At 54.0% G+C, this 19,699-nt stretch overlaps 1 protein-coding gene across 1 annotated transcript in view; it reads right to left on the bottom strand.

The window, feature by feature from the left end:
- The window catches only part of LOC120388162, a 30,888-nt gene extending 11,634 nt beyond the window's left edge, over positions 1 to 19,254 (bottom strand). The window contains exons 1-3 of the mRNA XM_039509791.1: positions 18,978 to 19,254; positions 18,444 to 18,565; positions 15,478 to 16,311 (exon numbers count right to left, since the gene is read on the bottom strand). Coding sequence (XP_039365725.1) covers positions 15,478 to 16,311; positions 18,444 to 18,565; positions 18,978 to 18,989 — 968 coding nt within the window. The 5' untranslated portion in view covers positions 18,990 to 19,254. The remainder of the gene's footprint in view (positions 1 to 15,477; positions 16,312 to 18,443; positions 18,566 to 18,977) is intronic.
- Positions 19,255 to 19,699: the final 445 nt, after the last annotated feature.

The raw sequence follows: 19,699 nt of genomic DNA on the forward strand, positions 1-19,699 counted from the left end.
AGAATGAGAACCTGGGATCCAGGTGAGAGGGAGGGACCAGGGCAGAGCGAGGATCCCCGGCAGGCTGGGCAAGGTGGGTAGAGCATCGTGGTGATGGGGTCTCTGGGAGGCCGGGGGGGATGCAGAGTAGGTATTTCTGGCAGTTTGGGGGAGAGCAGGGGGCTGGGGGCAGAGTAGGGGGCATGGAGGAGAGCAGGCAGTGTGGGTGTTGCTCAGTCTGCCCCACAGTCCCTCAGCTTGGTCCCTGGCTCCCAGCCTGGACGCCCCTTCCCAGGAAGGGAGCAGGGCCGCCCAGAGGATTCAGGGGGCCTGGGGTCTTCAGCGGCGAGGTGCCCCCACCGCCAAATTGCTGCCGAAGACCCGGCACTTTGGCGGTGGGTCCCGGGGTGGAAGGACCCCCCACCTCGGGTCTTCAGGGCACTTCAGCGGCACAGTGCCGGGGGAGGGAGGAATAGCTCAGTGGTTTGAGCACTGGCCTGCTAAACCCAGGGTTGTGAGTTCAATCCTTGAGGGGGCCACTTAGGGAGTGGGGGTAAAACTCTGTTTGGGGATTGGTCCTGCTTTGAGCAGGGGGTTGGATTAGATGACCTCCTGAGGTCCCTTCCAACCCTGATATTCTATGGTAAGGACCCTCCGCCACCAAAGACACGGAGTGGAAGAAGCTCTGGGGGCCTGAGCCCCATGAAAGTTTTCCGGGGCCCCCGGAGCAAGTGAAATACCCCACTCCAGGGGCCCTGAAAAACTCTCATGGGGCCCCCTGTGGGGCCTGGGGCAAATTGCCCCACTTCCCCTCCCCTCCGGCGCCCCCCCGGGTGGCCCTGGAGGAGAGCTGTGACCCCTGACGATCCCTTCCCCCAGCCAGCCGGAGCAGGGCCCCAGGGTGCTTGAGCTCCTGTGGAGCCAGGTGCCCAGAGGCCAGCGGGAGGAATCAGGGCCGGGACGGCTCCCCAGAGGGATGGGACAATTCCCCCCTTGCTGTTGCTCCATGTTGCTCTCCCTCTGGCTGTGCCCAAGGCTTGGGCTGGATGCAGGTGGTGCAGGCCTGGGACGCAGGAGTCCGGCTGGACGGTCCCAGCCCTGTCCTGGCTGTGCACCCTGTGCTGAGAGCAAGATACTGGCTGGGCTCCCTGCCAGCCAATCACTCTCCAGGAGCTCCCGGTGCCGTCCATGCCAATGACGGCTTCGTCAGGAAAGCCATCGGGCTGTGTGTCCCATCTGCACCCAACCGGTGCCCCCACCCCAGGGAGACTGGGTGGGAGTCAGGGTCCCAGCTGGGGACTTTGGGGCAGGGTGGTTCATGGCACTTGGGGGTAGGGCTGGGGCCTGTCCTGGTGTGGTGCTCGCCCTGACAAAGAGGTCCAAGACCTAACCTGGCTGGGTGAGACACCTGCCCCCCCGCACCGCACCGTGCCAGGCACAGGGCTCCCTCACTGTCACAAATGCAGCTTGGGAAATAAACGGCCCTTGCGGTGGTGATGGTGGTGCAAGAGCTGTGTGGCCGGGAGGCCTCGCAACTGAGCCTTACGCCAACCCCCTCGCCTCAGCCCTGGCCGAGCTTCCCCTGTGGCCTGACCTTGGTTTGAGAAAGAAACGGCCCTTGTGGCCGGGCTCAGTGGTGAGCTGGAGCTGGTTCCCACAGGTTCCCAAGAACCGGTTGCAAAAATTAGACCTCCGTGGAGAACCGGCTGTTAAAGGGCCAGGGAGTGTTCAAAGAACTCCAGTCTGCAGGCCGGACCATCCTGTTGCTCCCAGGATTCCCAGTTGGGAGGCTGAGTCTCCACCAGCCCTTCCCCCACTTCCCCCCAGCTGCAGTGGGGCCAGCCGTAGGCATCCTGTTGCTTTGAGCTTAGGGTAGGTAAGGAGGGAGGGGGCTGCAAGCTCTAGTGCTGCCGGGGGTGGCAAGTGGGGTAATTTGCCCCAGGCCATGCAGGGGCCCCCAGCCCCATGACTATGTCTCCCCCTGCCCCGGCCCCTCCCCCACTCCCCCCTTTTAAATCAGAACTTTTTATAGGGAACCGGTTGTTAAGATTTTGGCAGCTCATCACTGGCCGTGCTGGTGGCACAAGAGCCGCGGGACCGGCAGCCTCCAGCCCCTGAGGGACCAGCCTCTGGTGACCTTTCTTAGAGGGCTTATTTTTTCACCCTCCCACTTCCCTGGTCCTTCTCATGTGAACAGAGAGCTACAATACCCAGTGTCCAAAGGTGCAAATAATTCCATGGTGATTGGGGTGAACTTCCAGCAAGCTTCAATCCAAGTTCCTTTTTCCTTATTTTTGAATCCCAAATTATTCCCTCTTTGCCCCTAGTTTATATAGTAATATTCTCAGTTATACCTAAACCAATCGTTTTACTGTAATCTATCTAACCAATCCTAACATATTGTAACATAATTCTCTAACCAATTATATCCCACCACCTTAATTAACTTACACGTCGCAAAATTAGTTATACAGCAGACAGAGACAATTAGAGAACCAGACAGATTAACAATTGAAAAGTGGGGGCCATAAAGATAAAAGATACAGACATGAGGGTTTCACAACCATAACCACTGATAAGTGATATCTTGCCAGACAGGATGTTATCAAAGTACGTTTTCTTGAATCATCTTTCTCTGGTGCTGATGGGCACTATCAGGACAGGATTTATTCCTAACAGGCCAATAGCACCTTATTTCAGTGTGACGGGTTGGGATGTGAGGATGTGACCTTCGCTTCCCAGCTTATGGCTGCCTTTGCTGCTTGGCCAAAGGCCTTAGCCTAAGAACCAAGCCTCAGACTGTCCTAGTGAGAGAAGGCCCAGACACAGGCAGACTGTGATTTTGATTCTTTGTTTTATACCTCAGTAACTAGCTAAGTGGTAAAAATACACCTGCGTTCCTAAAGTCTAGACCTTTACAGGCAGGCCTGCCTATCTATATCCTAGCGACCTTGTGTGTGGCAGGATGTGGGGAGCGGGAGGGCCTCCCTCCCAAGTCCCTCATCGTTTCTGTGGGGGCAAAGGGACCTCCCTGCCCCTGGCCCCCTCCTAGGGTGACCAGACAGCAAGTATGAAAAATCGGGACAGGGAGCGGCGGGGTTATAGATGCCTATATAAGAAAAGTACCCCAAAATAGGGACTGTCCTCATAAAAACAGGACATCTGCTCACCCTACCCCATCCAGAGGAATCCAGCTGGAACGGTCTTTGGCCTGGGTCAGAACCAGGGAACAAGTGAAGGGCGTCTCGCACAGCACGTACCTGTCTGACTCAACCCCAGGATCATAAACAGGAGCTTCTCTATTGGGCCAGGTGCTGATTGGCCGGCTGCTGTCCCAGCTGCCGTGCCAGGGGCTGAGTCGGGGTCTCCTGTGCTACAGGCACAAACTGATGCCGTTTGGGAGCCAGCCCAGGAAGAGGTTTTCTGGGCAGAGCTGGATGAAGATGTCCTGGCATCTAACATCGGGGCAGAGATGCCAGGTGCCGGGACCTTGGGAGCTTTATTGGCCTCAGTCGCCCAGCAGAGAATCAGCAACTTCATCACATGTGTGTAATGAACACAGTGGGATGGAAACTTCTCATGATACTACCCCGATGGCACTCCCTGTCCTATGACCTCCAACCCATCTGAACCCCTCCTACCCCAGGGAATCCCCAACCCAACTGCACCCCTCCTGCCCTAGGACCCCCAACCCAACTGAACCCCTCCTACCCTAGGACCCCCAACCCAACTGCACCGCTCCTGCCCCAGGGACCCCCAACCCAACTGCACGCCTCCTGCCCTAGGGACCCCCAACTGCACACTCTGCCCTGAAAGCATCAACCCCATTGCACCTGCTGCCTGGAGACACCCAAAACAATGCTGTCCCCTACCCCCAAACACCCACCCAACTATGAGTCTGCCTCAGGTGCATCTCCTTCCGCAGGACTCTCCCCAATTTCACTCCCCTGCCTGGAGACCCCCCACCCACCTCAGGGTGTGTGCCCCCTGCCCCAGGATCTCTATCCCTATGCAGACTCTGACCCCTGCCTAGGAACCCCTCCTCAACTGCAGTCCCTTCCCCAGGATACCCCAACCTCACTGTGCCTTGACCCTGGACCCGCATCCTCAACAGGGCCATACCCTCAGGTGGCATCCACCAGGCGCAGGGAGCAGCCCCACATCCGGACCCATAACCCTCTCCCCTACCCCAGCTCCTCAGGGTTTTATCACCTCCCTTTGCACCAGTGAGGGGGCACTGGGTCTTGTGAGCCATGGTGACAAAGATGGCTGCCTCCTCCCTCTGGTGGGGACAGACCGTGTGGAGCCCACGCAGGGGGCTCCGTCAACCCCCAGATGCCGCAGGATCAGCCCCACGCAGCTTGATGGGGGACAAAGGGGATAGATTATAATAATGGCTTGAAGCCCAGGGTGACAAAGCCCCCACATTGGCCTCAGCCTGAGCCCCCATCCCTGACCCCTTGGGCCCCCAGGCAGGGCAACTGCAAAGCAGGGTCTGCTCCTTGCATTAGTCACATGTCTTCCTCCTGTTCACCAGCAGATGGCAGCAGGTGGCCAGGTTATTTCAGAGAAGCTCGGAGCCTCACCCTGCCGCTGTTGGGGTTGACTTCGGATTCATAGAATCATAGAACATCAGTGATGGAAGGGACCTCAGGAGGTCACCTAGTCCAGCCCCCTGCTCAAAGCAGGACCAATCCCCTAAATCATCCCAGCCAGGGCTCTGTCAAGCCTGATCTTAAAAACCACTAAGGAAGGAGATTGCACCATTTCCCTAGGTAACTCATTCCACAGCTTTACCACCCTCCTACTGAAATTTTTTTTCCTAATATCCAACCTAAACCTCCCCCTCTGCAACTTCAGACCATTACTCCTTGTTCTGTCATCTTCTACCACTGAGAACAGTCTAGATCCATCCTCCTTGGAACTCCCTTTCAGGTAGTTGAAGGCAGCTATCAAATCCCCCCTCATTCTTCTCTTCTGCAGACTAAACAATCCCAGTTCTCTCAGCCTCTCCTCATAAGTCATGTGTTCTAGCCTCCTAATCATTTTTGTTGCCCTCCTCTGCACTCTTTCCAATTTTTCCACATCTTTCTTGTAGTGGGGGGCCCAAAACTGGACACCGTACTCCAGATGAGGTCTCACCAATGTCAAATAGAGGGGAATGATCACGTCTCTCAATCTGCTGGCAATGTCCCTACTTATACAGCCCAAAATGCCATTAGCCTTCTTGGCAACAAGGGCACACTGTTGACCCAGATCCAGCTTCTTGTCCACTGTAATCCTTAGGTCCTTGTCTGCAGAACTGCTGCCTAGCCATTCGGTCCCTAGTCTGTAACAGTGAATGGGATTCTTCCGTCCGAAGTGCAGGACTCTGCATTTGTCCTTGTTGAACCTCATCAGGTTTCTTTTTGCCCAATCCTCTAATTTGTCTAAGTCCCTCTGTATCCTATCCCTACCCTCCAGTGTATCTACCACTCCTCCCAGTTTAATGTCATCTGCAAACTTGATGAGAGTGCAGTTCACGCCATCCTCTAGATCATTAATGAAGATATTGAACAAAACCGGCCCCAGGACTGACCTTTGGGGCACTCCGCTTGAAACCAGCTGCCAACTAGACATGGAGCCATTGATCACTACCCGTTGAGCCCGACGATCTAGCCAGCTTTCTATCCACCTTATAGTCCATTCATCCAGCCCATACTTCTTTAACTTGCTGGCAAGAATACTGTGGGAGACCGTATCAAAAGCTTTGCTAACGTCAAGGAATAACACATCCACTGCTTTCCCCTCATCCACAGACCCAGTTATCTCCTCATAGAAGTCAATTAGGTTAGTCAGGCATGACTTGCCTTTGGTGTATCCATGCTGACTGTTCCTGATCACTTTCCTCTCCTCTATCACTTTCCTCTCCTCTAAGTGCTTCAGAATTGATTCCTTGAGCAATCAATGATTTTTCCAGTGAGGCTGACTGGCCTGTAGTTCCCCGGATCCTCCTTCTTCCCATTTTTAAAGATGGCCACTACATTAGCTTTTTTCCAGTCATCCAGGACCTCCACCGATCGCCATGAGTTTTCAAATATAATGGCCAATGGCTCTGCAATCACATCCGCCAACTCCTTTAGCACCCCCGGATGCAGCACATCCAGACCCATGAACTTGTGCTCTTCCAGTCTTTCTAAATAGTCCCGAACCACTTCTTTCTCCACAGAGGGCTGGTCACCTCCTCCCCGTACTGTGCTGCCCAGTGCAGCAATCTGGGAACTGACCTTGTTTGTGAAGACAGATTCAAAAAAAGCATTGAGTACATTAGCTTTTTCCACATCCTCTGTCACTAGGTTGCCTCCCTCACTCACCCCTAACAAGGCCCAGAATCTGGGGTCAGAACTTGGCCCCCTGGGCCCCGCTGCACTTAAAGGTCTCAGCATTTCTGGGGTGAATAATCTGCAAAAACAAACCAGCTCGGGGCCACTTTGTAGAGGACAGCAGCAAAGATCTCCCCGTTTAGTGCTGGCATCGTTGTGTGGGAATTTACCGTATACGATTCAGCTGAGCCACATCCATTCACACCAGCTGGCGACCTGGCCCATTGACCCCTTTTTCTCTTGAGTCTCTTGTTTCGCAATGTAGATCCAAGAATGCTCTTTCAAAGGGGGTGGGCACAGCGTTGTTGGTTGTGGTTTCTCCCTACTAAACAAGAGGCCCAGGGGTCATATCCCAGCAATCCCTGCTCTAAGTGTTTTTTTGTCTAACAGAGGGGGTGGGTAATTAACCATTGGAACACTCTGCTGAGGGTCATGGTGGATTCTCCATCACTGGCCATTTTTAAATCGAGATTGGATGTTTTTCTACCAGCTCTGCTCTAGGAATCGCTGTGGGGCCGTTCTCCAGCATGTGTGATCCAGGAGGTCCGAGTGGATGATCTCAGTGGACCCTTCTGGCCTTGGGACCTATGAATCTCTGGGTTTCTCTTCACTGCTGAACTGACCCGGTGATTGGCACCCAAGTCTGAGTGCCCGGGTGTGACAGTGCCCACTGCAAAGCCAGAATGGAGTTGCTGCATCCCAGTGGCACTGCACTAGCCCAGGGGAGGCCTCAGGCTTCAAAGGGAGCCTGCTCTGGCTCCTAGCGCTGGGTTACTCTCTGAACGCTTTCAGAGCGACTTGGGGGAGAACGTCACAGGCCTTTCTGGGCCTGTGCTCTGATCCTGGCAGCCCAGAAAAGTAACCCAGCTTGGCGTGCTCTCAATCTCTGCTGCAGCCTCCATTCCAGCCAGCGACCAGGCATGGAGCCAGCTCTGAGCCATGGCCTGCTCCCGCCATTGGCATTAATGCAACACCCGCCAGCACGAGGGGGCAGACACAAGGGGGTGGGAGGCAGGGAAGGGCATGTTGCCCAGAGAAGGCAGCAGCATGAACGGTTCAGCCGTGGGGGCAGGGCACCAGGGTGAATGGAGGGAAGAGGAATTCCAAATGTGCTATCGGTCAAGCTGGCACAGCTGTGAATTGCAGTGCTCAGCAGCCGACTCTCCAGCTGCCCTTGCTGAGCTCGGGTGGGGGCCATGCCACATGGCCGGGGGTAGGAGGTGTTAGCTTCAGCAGGTGGCAAGAGAGGAGTTGTGCCTCTCGGGAGCCCCAGGAAGCCTCATTCCAATGCTGCCTTGTGCTGCTTGTGTCTCTGGCAAGGTCCCCTGGCCAGGAGGACCGTCCACAGGCTGGCAGTGCATGGCCGTGCCCCCTCCAGGGCAGCGTGAACTAACTCAGGTCCCGGGAGATGCTGGGCCAGTTGGGGCCAGGCTGCATGGGGCAGCCTCGGGTGTATTGGCAGCTGGAGGTAGCTCCTGGTCGCTGAGCCTGCTCCAAACCCAAGCCCTGCCTTGGCAAAGCAAAGGTGCTAGACGGAGCCGTGTGCTCCCTCCCCTGCGTGCTCTGTAGCCCCTGTGAGAGCCGGGCGCTGGTGTGGGGGGCGCTGGTGTTGTGGGGGTGGGTGGCCCTCAGCGCCGTATTCCCTGCAGAGCTCTGAGTGTCTCTGCGCTGAACAGTCTGCACGGGCACGAGGCCACTCTGGGAACCCTTCACTCTGGGCTAACGAAGTTTATGGGCAGCTCATTTCCTTGGGTTTCTTTCAAATCTCCCCTCGGCTCCCCCAGGTCCCACAGCCCAGCTCTCGCCTGCCCCGGCCTCTGCCTCCTTGGGGAGGGTCACCCCGGGCTCAGCAGGCCCTGGTTGCACGCGAGTCCCTTTGCTCCCCTGACACCATCTTTTTGTGTCCCATCTCTGCCTGCCCAGCCCACTCTGCCCTCCCCAGCCTGTGCCCCACCCAGGGGTGGAGGTCCCCTTGGGCCCCACAGGTCCAGGAGCTGGGGGAGGATGCAGGAGCAGGGCTGGGACTGATGTGGGGTTGGGGGGGCACTCTTTTGGGGGGCTCACAAATGGGGGGCATGGATGTGGGGGTGGGTGGAGCCAGCTAAAGCCTCCCCCTTATCTCCAGCTGCTCTGCTTTGGCCTCCTGGCCCCGACTCACACACACCTGCACTGTTCTGACCCCCCTTTCCAACCGGGGGGAGCCTGGGGCAGCAGCAATAGGTAGGAATTGTGGGGCGATGGGAGGGAGGGAGATGGGGGTCTGAGCTGGCTCCATGTTCCTTCTCCCAATACCATCACTTCACTGGAAGGGAAAGGGCCCAGCTACCCCCTTTTGGCTCTGCTCCATCAGCACGTTGGAGCACATGGAGCAAAGGGCCCTTTGAGGACGGGCCCTTGTTCACTGAGGGATCGTAGAAAAATGGCAGTTTTGGAAACCCTGTTCCTGGGCAAAGCTGCAGCCGTTGAACTGGGTGTTTCAGAACCGAGCTACTGGCATGGTCCCTTCCGCTGAATAAGGGTCCTGGTGCCAGAGCACGGCCCCATGGGGTGAAGTTTGACCAAGGGGGACAGATCCCACCCTGCACCAACCTCCACACCTGAGCGCTGCTCCAGAGCCCCCGCCCCGCACATCCCACTTCATTCCCCCCCTCACATTCCCCAGCTCGGCTTCTACAAAGTTACAAGAATCAGAGCATGCGGCTGAGTCTGGGCTGCACAGCTGGAGCGGGGCAGTTGATCAAAGGCAGGGGCCCGGGCCAGATGTCAGCCTCAGGAGGATTTGCCTCTCCCCGAGCATCTGGGTGCGTGGAAGAAAAACAATGTGCAGCCGGGTAGCTGTGAAACCCCCTTGTTAGCCAGTGGCTCTGGGGGGTGGCGCACCTGGCAACTCCCTAAGGGGAGAGCGCAAGCCAGGGAGATGCCATCCAGCAGGAAGCTCCTGGCCTGGGGCTCAGTCACCCTGGCCCTGTGCGTGGCAGCCCCAGGTAACGCCTTCCCCCCAGGTAGCCCCAGGCTGTGCCCCCCAGGACCCATATCTCACTTCTCCGCTGGGCGGGGGGTGGGGGAGAACTGAACACACAGGGGAATCACTCAGAAGCTTTTCCTTCTTCTGGACTAACTTCTGCTCTGACTTATTGATCTGCTGCAAGTGGCTGAGCCTGTCACAAACACAGCTGCAGAGAGCATCCGGGGGGCAGATACAGGGTCCCTGCGCAGGGCTGGGGGAGTGACGCACAGAGCACAGGCAATAGCTAATGGGTGTGCAGCTCAGGCACCTGAGGGCAGCCCAATGGGTGAGGCAGCTGCCTGTGCACACACAGACCTCAAAACGGAGAACAGGGGAAGCAGAGAGTAACAGCGGCTCCTTGTATTATACAGTGATGTTGTAGCCATGTCAATCCCGGGATACTGAGAGACGAGGTGGGGGCAGGAACAGCTTTTATTGGATCAGCTTCTGCTGGTGAGAGAGACACGCTTTGGAGTTTACCCAGCGCTCGTCTTCAGGTCTGACCTGTGCAGTTTGATAGCTTTTCTCTCTCACCAGCAGGAGCTGGGTCAATACAAATGTTACCTCACCCACCTTGCTTCTGTGTACGTAGAGCTCTCCTCTGCAGCTTTAAGACATTTACGTAGGGAAGGTAAATGACATAAGAACATAAGAACGGCCCTACTGGGTCAGACCAAAGGTCCGTCCAGCCCAGTGTCCTGTCTTCCGACAGTGGCCAGTGCCAGGTGCCCCAGAGGGAATGAACAGAACAGGGAATCATCAAGTGATCCATCCCCCGTCGCCCATTCCCAGCTTCTGGCAAACAGAGACTAGGGACACCGTTCCTGCTCATCCTGGTTAATAGCTATTGATGGACCTGTCCTCCATGAATTTATATAGGGGGTTGTTTTTATGCCTGTTATAGTCTTGGCCTTCACAACATCCTCTGGCAAGGAGTTCTACAGGTTCACTGTGCGTTGTGTGAAGAAATATTTCCTTTGATTTATTTTAAACCTGCTGCCTATTCATTTCATTTGGTGATCCCTAGTTCTTGTGTTATGAGAAGGAGTAAACAACACTTCCTTATCTACTTTCTCCACACCATCATCTGCAAATTTTGCCATCTCACTCTTTACCCCCTTTTCCAGATCGTTTAGGAATATGTTGAATAGGACTGGTCCCAGAACAGACCTCTGGGGGACACCACTATTTACCTCTCTCCATTCTGAAAATTGACCATTTAGACCTACCCTTTGTTTCCTATCTTTTAACCAGTTACCAATCCAGGAGAGCACCTCCCTTCTTATCGCGTGGCAGCTTACTTTGTGTAAGAGCCTTTGGTGAGGGACCTTGTCAAAGGCTTTCTGAAAATCTAAGTTCACTATATCCACTGGATCCCCTTGGCCCATATGCTTCTTGACCCCCCACAAAGAATTATAGTAGATTGGTGAAGCATTGGTGAAGAGGATGGAAAATGATAAAATACAGGGAGGGTCTGATCAGAAACAGACAAATGAAAGCGTCCCATTCAATTTACTTCATTTGATTCTACGCTTTTACAAACACCATGTTGACTCTTTCTCAACAAATTAGTTTCATCTATATGTCTGACAATATTGTTCTTTATTATAGTTTCAACGAGTTGGCCCGGTACTGAAGTCAGGCTTACCAGCCTGTAATTGCTGGGATCACCTCTGGAGCCCTTTTCAAAAATTGGTGTCACATTACCTACCCTTCAGTCATCTGATACAGGAGCTGATTTAAATGATAGGTTACACACTATAGTTGGTCAGTCTCAAATTTCACAGTTGAGTTCCTTCAGAACTCTTGGGTGAATACCATCTGGTCCTGGTGACTTATTGCTGTTTAATTTATCAATTGGTTCCAAAACCTCAATTTGGGACTGTTCCTCAGATCTGTCACCCACAAAGAATGGCTCAGTTTTGGGACTCTCCTTCACATCCTCAGCCGTGAAGATCGATGCAAAGAATTCATTTAGCTTCTCCGCAGTGGCCTTATCGTCCTTGAGTGCTCCTGTAGCACCTCCATCGTCCAGTGGCCCCACTGGTTATTTGACAGCTTCCTGCTTCTGATGTACTTAAAAGAAAATTGCTATTACTTTTTGAGTCTTTGGTTAACTGTTACTCAAATTCTCTTTTGGCCTTCCTAATTGTATTTTTACACTTCGTTTGCCAGTGTTTATGCGCCTTTCTATTTTCCAGACAATACATCTCCAAGAAGCAGTCATTTTAGATGTCAAGAAACTTTCTCTCTGCATCCCATCCTGAGGTGACACGTACCCAGGCAATATGGGGATAATTGAAATCCCCCATTATTATTATTGAGTTTTTTATTTTAACAGCCTCTCTAATCTCCCTGAGCATTTCACAGTCACTATCACCACCCTGGTCAGGAGGGCGGTAATATAGCCCTGCTCCTATACACTTATTATTAGAGCATGGAATTTCTATCCATAGAGAGTCTATGGTACAGTTTGATTCATTTCCGACTTTTACTACATTTGATTCTACGCTTTCTTTAACATCTAGTGCCACTCCCCACCAGCACGACCTGTTCTGTCCTTCCGATATATTTTGTACCCTGGTTTTACTGTGTCCCATTGATTATCCTCATTCCACCAAGTTTCTGTGATGCCTATTATATCTGTAACCCTTCAGCCCCTCTGAGTTGGCAGCAACAAGGGCCGGGTTCAGTATCCAGGGGTTCCGTTTCAATAACGCGATGCAAAACCAGCTCGAGCCCCCACCCAGTGACTTGGAACAATTACTCCCCCCCCAAGCCCCCAGGAAGCAATACTTCCCCTCTCGCAAGCACGGAGTCTGAGTGTAGCAAAATCCTTTTAATGACGGAGGGAAACAATGCGGCATTACATTGGGGACATACCACAAACAGGATTCATAACACAAACCATGAGCAAAAGACCCACCTCCAAGTAAGTTGGGCAATGTCCTTTTCCCTTAGGGTCTTAAGTCACCCCAAAGTCCAACAACCCAAAAGTCTCTGTCCCTGGTCAGTGCTGCCCCAGAGTTCAAAAGTTCATCTGCAGAGTTTTACACACACACCCCCCCCCCAGCCTGGGCAGAATTGGGGGAGGGGGACACATGGGGTGTTAAGGGGCACCTTACGTGGGCCGAGGCCAACTGCCCCGCCACTCCGTGGAGGTCTGCTGCAGCCTTCACCACAAACAGCTCTTCTCCACTAGCTGCTCCGCTCCTCCAGTCGTCCCCACAAACTGCTCCTCTCTGCTCTGTGGGCTGCTCCAACCCTCCCACAAGCTGCTCTACTCCACCAGCCATCCCATGAACCACTCCAACCGTCCTGTAAACTACTCTGCTAGTTGCTTAACAATATATTTTTAGGCACCCGCACTAGTTAACAGAGCACTCAGTGACAGCAGCTCAGTAATTTTAGTTCTTTGAGTGATTTCAGATTCTTAGTAGTAAGGGGAAACTTAGTGCTGGTGCACCATTGGCACAAAAGAAAATCAGCTCAGCAGCTCCTAAGAGAATCAAAATTAGTGCTACTACTCAAAACTGGAAGAAAGGCATCTCATACACACTTATCCCCCAACAACTCTTAATTCACTGGGTTTTGGAACCCATGCCCCTTGTCTGGCAAGTGCTACATAGTTGATTGTGACTCCCTCTGTCATAAAACAGGCTCATACTCCTTCATTCACATAATCAGGGTAACAACACTTTATTCCTCCTACCCCATAACCGAGACATTGAGGATCCCACAGCTGTCAAAGTGACCATTTTTTGATCTGCCGTGGACTCATGCTAGGCAGAGTGGGTGTGCCTATGCAAACAAGATCCGCCCCCTAAGTTCTTTTCCACACTAGCCATAATTCACCACCAGATGTCAGGGTAGAGCTCATCCTGACTCTGCTTACATATCAATATGCTCATTTAATATGAGGTGCTCTAGTTCACCCATCTTATTATTTAGACTTCTAGCATTGGTATATGAGCACTTTAAAAAAATTGTCTCCTTTTAGCTGTCTGCTATTACATGATGTAATTCAGGGGTTCTCAAACTGGGGATCTGGACCCCTCAGGGGGTCACGAGGTTATTAAATGGGGGGTTGCGAGCTGTCAGCCTCCATTCCAAACCCCGCTTTGCTGCCAGCATTTATAATGGGGATAAATATAAAAACATATTTTTAATTGATTAGGGGGAGTGGCACTCAGAGGCTTGCACTCAGACCACCCCCACCAGTTTCAGTCCCCTGCCTGGAGACCTCCCACTCACCTCAGGGTGTGTGCCCCCTGCCCCAGCAACTCTATCCCCATGCAGACTCTGACCCCTGCCTGGGACCCGCTCCTCAACTGCAGTCCCTTCCCCAGGATACCCCAATCTTAATTCATTTTTGACTTTTACTTCATTTGATTCTACGCATTCTTTCACATCTAGTGCCACTCCCCCATCAGCACGACCTGTTCTGTGCTGCCGATATTTTTTTTTTCTTTTGTACCCTGGTTTTACTGCTGTGTCCCATTGATTATCCTCATTCCACCGAGTTTCTGTGATGCCTTTAGGACAGTTTTTAAACTAAGGGCTGGGGGAAAGCCAGCAGGTGTGGAGGAGCACGTGGTTGGAACATCTCTTAGGGGAGGATCTATTATTACAGCATCTCTATGTCCTTGTGAGGAGAAGAGGATGGAAAATGATAAATACAGGCAGGGTCTGATCAGAAACAGACAAATGAAAGAGTCCCATTCAATTACATCAGTGGTTCTCAAATAAGCTTAGGGGGCGGATCTTGTTTGCATAGGCACACCCACTCTGCCTAGCATGAGTCCATGGCAGACCAAAAAATGGTCACTTTGACAGCTGTGGGATCCTCAATGTCCCATGGAGGTCCTGGACTTCAATATCTTACCTAGCAGCCTAAATTTGGCCTCCAGGGTCTCTCTCCTGGCCTTCCCTACGTCATTGGTACCTACATGTACCACATGTACCATGACCACTGGGCTTTAGCGACAGGCACCTGATCCTAGCCGTGGCCTTTACCACCCACCTGTCCCCGTCAGCGGATCCCGGCCTTGTTAACAAGCAGATGAATCTGGCTCAAGGGGAGAAGCAGATGAAACGAACAGGCATGTACGACTCACCAAACCAGGGCAGGCCCAGGTTTCTGTCTAACCGGCTCTCCTATCCCCTGTTCTCGTCCCCCATCCCCAGCACAGCACCTCAGAGCCTCCAGCCACTGACTGGAACCTTGTCCCATCAGGCCGAGGAGCTGCAGGTCCCCGTGGAGTGACGGTGCACCTACACGTCCCACTGCAGGTGGACGTGTGCCCAGCGCTGGAGCCAGGGCGCGTTGCCCAGCAGTTCCCGTGGTGCGGCGCGTGCCGGCCAATCTCATGGACCCGCCCAGAGCACACAGGGCAGATCTGCCCTGACCCCTCTCAGCCCCCGCTGAGCTTCCCCCCATCTGATCCAGCCAGTGCAGGGCTGGCAGGAAACATGCAAACTGGGGCCTGCCCAGAGTGTTTTTCAAGAGTCTACCTCCACCTCACCAGTAGATGGCAGCCGATGGCCAGGTTCATCCATAGCGAGCTGGGTGTCTGGCAAAGGCTGCCCGGCCTCGCTCCCAAGGGGGTGACTCTGCCAGGGGTCTGGGCTCAGGGGGAGCCCCAGGCAAAACGTGGGGGCCAGGCCTGGCCCGATGAAGGGGGCACTGCAAGGGAGGCTGCGAGGCCTCCCACGCTGTGTAAAGTCGAGGCGCACGGACAGAGAGGAGGGAGACAGACACAGGGACAGAGACACGAGGCCCCAGGAGCCTTCAACACTTTATTGGTGTTAATCATTCAGGATGGGGGGACTCTGCAAAATCACAGGCCTTGAAAAAAGAAATATCCCACCCCCTCCACCCCCTGTATCCTCCCATGTCCCGAACCTCCAACAGTGTCCCCTGCCCTGTAACCCCCCAAACCCTCCGATGGAGCGTCCTAACCCTCCATCACCCTTTCCCCCGATGGCAACCCCTGGCCTGCCATGCCCCCAACCCTCCTGCAGCACCCTCAGCCCTGCCATTACCCGCGCCTCTGAGGGGGCCACCTAGGCTGCTGAGGGCGCCAAGGCCTCTGAGGGGGCCACTTAGGCCGCTGAGGGGGCCAAGGCCTCTGAGGGGGCCACTTAGGCTGCTGAGGGTGCCAACGCCTCTGAAGACGCGCAATGTCCTGCCATCCCCCCAATGTTACGATGTCGCCCTCTGCCCTGCTGTCCCCCCAGCCCTCCAATGGTGCCCCCTGACCCACCATCTCCCCAAACCTCCAAAGGTGCCCCCTGCTCTCCCCTACATCCTCTGCTCTCCCCTCTGCCCCCTGCTCTTCCTTCTGCCCCCTGCCAGATGGGTGCAGCGGCTGCCTCATGGCTCGAATCTCATTCAGGCAGGTGTTGGGGTCGGTTTTGGGGTCGTTCCCTCTGCAGTCCCTGCAGCCGTTGTTGTCACAGCGCAGCAGGGGCACGTTGGGCAGCTGGTGCCAGGCCTCCAGCAGGCTTTGAGGATCTAGGTCCCGGTCCTGACGGTAGATCTGCCGGAAGATGAAGGTCTTGTAGTTGTGGTCGATGGGGTGGAAGGTGTCGCTCACCATCTGTAGGATGTTGTGGGGCCTCTTCACCAGCAGGCACGTCCCCGCACAGGGCGAGCGGACGGTGAAGAAGATCAGGCAGCTTCTCTCGTTGTAGGTCCGGGCCAGGAGCTTCTGCACGGGGCTGTTCCGGTCGCCCTGGAGCAGGCGCCACTCGGCATGTTCCCCCGCCCTGCCCAGGCGCTGCATCCGGGCAGCCACAATGGGCCCTTCATCTGGGTCGTACAGGACACCCTCTGGGTTGATGGCCACCTGCATGTCCCGTAGCTTGTTCCTGCGCAGCACCTGTTCCAGACCAGATGGGTTCTCACAACTGGCTTTCTGCAGGCTGACGGCGAAGGCGTATTCAACAGCCAACCCATCCCTGAGCGAAGGCAAAGCAAAGGGCAGTGAGAAGACAGGGGGCTCTGAACAGCTCTGCCCCAGCCCCGAGCGGCAAACTTGGGGTGGGTCACACATGGCGCCGTCACTGGCCAGTTCTAGGCTCTCAGGGCTCCAGCCTGGATTAGGGAATGTTTGCTCCCTGGGAGAATGAAATAAACTTGGAGTGCGGTTTTTAGAAGAAACTGCAACAGGTGCCCCCAGGGATCATCAGCCTGGTGTGAGCTTTGGTCCGTCAGCCCCACAGGGCTGAGCGTTACCGCTTGAGCTCCAGGAACAAGCTGGAGCTTTTATGCGGAGCCACCCCAAGAGAGGGACGGGACACACAGTTCGCCCCAGCATACACAGCGATTTTCTGGAGAGCTGAAGAACACTGGAGATCAGGGCTCCTCATTTCTCCCCCCAGTTCTGGGAGGGGACTGTGATTGTGATTAAAGGGAGGCTGACAATGGCACCTATATATGGCCCATTCAGTGTGAAAGGCTTTATGTCTGCCACGTTAGAGAGCTGGGTTCTCATCCCACCTCTGCCTGAAATGGCCTTGAGCAGCTGAATTGGGGAAGGTTGGGGGTTCATAACTGACTGAGGACAGGGCAGTAATCTGTAAGGTCTGAGGCCTTTTTCAGGAATAAGCAGCAGCCCAGGAAGCAAAGAGTCATATTACCTCTAAATTTAAAAAAAAAAAGTAAGATTGGGCTGTTAAGGCAGCATTCCTGTGCTAACAGTACCCACCATCACCTGATCTTAAGATCATTAAAGAAAACTTTATTTGACAGCATTCAACAGTCTGGCAAGAAACCCACTTATTGTCGTAACTCCCGCAGGCATGCCGCCAAATCCACGTTACCACCGGACCTCCCACAGGCGCGCCGCCGAAGTCTGCCTGACTGCCGTGCTTGGGGCGGCAAAAAAACTATAGCCACACCTGCCTTTATAGTCCCCCACTTCTCTACTCTTTATCTAGATAGTCTCTGTCTGGTTCTTTGATTGTTTCTGTCAGTTGCAGAACTAATTTTACAAGATTTAAATCAAGTAAGGTGGCGGGTTATGATTGGGTAAAGAATTGTTTTGTAATGGGCTAGGATTGGAGAAAAACACAATTCTGTAGCATTTCAGTTAATGATTGGTTCAGGTACAGCTAAGCCCAACTCAAGTTTCACTATATAAACTGGGGTCCAAAAGGAACGCAGTTCTTTGGAGACTAACTGCAGGGAACAGGCGAAGATCAGAGCTGCCAGCCCTCAGCACCCTGCCAGCCCTCAATACAGCAGATAGAGCCCCAGATGACCTGGCCCTGACTGGCCCCCAGGAAAAGTCCATCTGCCTTATTGGGAGTGGTGAGCATTGTCTGCTTCCCCTGTGTATGGGTGCAGAAGGAGCTGGGGCTCGCATCTGGGAAGGGTGATTGTGGGATTCAGGGGGAGATGGAGCTTGGAACTGGAAGAGGGGTAATTCTTGGGGATTTCCAAATTTTGTTTTGGAAAAATTAAAAACAGATTTCAGTTTTACCATATCTGAATATTTCATTTCAGCAAGATCAAAATATTTCCATTTCAGCTTTAGCAACTTGACTTTCCTGCTGTATAATATAATGTAATATAAATATTTCACCTGTATATTATAAACAGTAATATAATATAAGTAAAAATATAAAATAAAGTCATAACCAAATGTTTCTATCTAACAAAACATAATTCTAAAACAAAATTTGGAAATCCCATTCCTTGGAAGTTTTCAAATTTTAGTAACTAATTTGGACTGAAAAGAAAATAGACATTTCTGAGGGAATTGGAATTCCAGCTTCCAACCAGTTTTGCACAATAGTAATGAGACCCACAACCCCAGCCCGGTGCATCCCCAGAATTACCCCTCTTCCAGTTCCAGGCTGAATCTCTCCCTGCATCCCATAATCACCCCTCCCAGCTCCGAGTCCCAACTCCCCCTGCACCCCAAAATCACCCCTCCCAGCTCTGCCATGCACTCAGCCACCTATGCCATAGAAAATCACAAAGGGCAAACGTGAAGCATCTTCCCCCCGTTTTCCTTCATTTACCACCCGAGGAGGGCAGACGGGTCCCAGCCAGATGGGAAATGCCCCACTGGCATCTCACTCACTTATCTACATGATCCACAGTCTCTCTGAGCGCGGACGGGTTGATGCTCCCGACAGTCTCTGGCCCGAAGCAGAGGAGAAGGGGCAGCAGCAGGAGTCCAGCCCTGGGCATCCGTCCCGACACCTGCACAGGACCCCACAGTGTAAGCACCCCTGAGCCTGGGCACAACCCAGAGCCACCAATCCACATCCGCTAGCCCCTGGTGTGCTACCGACAGGAGAGGGGGCAGGGGATAACCCCCTGGAGATTGATGGGGTGGGGTGTGAATGGCAGACAGGTCTTCCCTGGGGCTTTATGGGCCGGGGCGGGGGAACAAAGGGGACTCACCTGGGATTCCATAGGGCAGGAGGAAGTGGTGGGGATTCACCAGGGTTTCCATGGGGCAGGAAGTGAGGTGCAGCGGGTACTCACCAGGGTTTCCATGGGGCAGGAGGAAGCAGTGGCGATTCACCAGGCTTTCCATGGGGCAAGAGGAGGTGGGAGGGACTCACAAGGGTTTCCATGGGGCAGGAGGTGAGGGGCAGCGGGTACTCACCATGGTTTCCATGGGCCAGGAGTAGGAGGTGCCGTCACTCACTGACAGATGCTCATACCGGATCCCCAGTGATGGGCTCTCAGCTCCCAGCCCCTCTTCTTATAGCCCCATTCTTTCCACCCCCGCCCATGCTGCAGAGGGACGGTGCCCACTCCTTCTGTCCCCGTGACCAGGCCAGTGGCAGGGGAGGTGGGACTCAGCTAATTCATTCAATATTGCCTTGAAAGGAAATATTGTGGGGCTGAGCCAGGAGGGGTGGGGCAGACGGGGGACCAGGATGGGAGGTGGCAAGGGCCAGAGCAGACATGGTGGGGGCTGGGAGCTGGGGAGGGCCAGGGCAGATGGGGGTGAGGGATGGGGTATGGTGAGGGCCAGGGCACACAGCAGTGTGGGATGGGAGGTGGTGAACACTGGCCAGCGCAGACTCCAGGCTGGAGCATTGGCCCTGTCCAGGTGGGTTGGTTTGTCTCATGCTGGGGTTCGACGGGGGGAAGTTCCTGATTCTCCTCCTTATGAGCAAGGCCTGGGGCCTCACATCTCTGTCCCTGTGTCTGGCGCTGTGACCCTCTGTGCTCCAAGGCAGTTCCCTGGCACCCCCATATTTACCATGGTGATAGAATTCGGCTCTGTTGTGTACACAGTGAGCCTTGTGAGGCATCATTCGAAAGGGCTCGATCTGTTGAACATTAATGTCCTGGTGGATTGTATGTGCTGTCATTGTA

The sequence above is a fragment of the Mauremys reevesii genome, linkage group 22 (genome assembly GCF_016161935.1).
Source record: "Mauremys reevesii isolate NIE-2019 linkage group 22, ASM1616193v1, whole genome shotgun sequence".
NCBI classification, from domain to species: domain Eukaryota; kingdom Metazoa; phylum Chordata; order Testudines; family Geoemydidae; genus Mauremys; species Mauremys reevesii.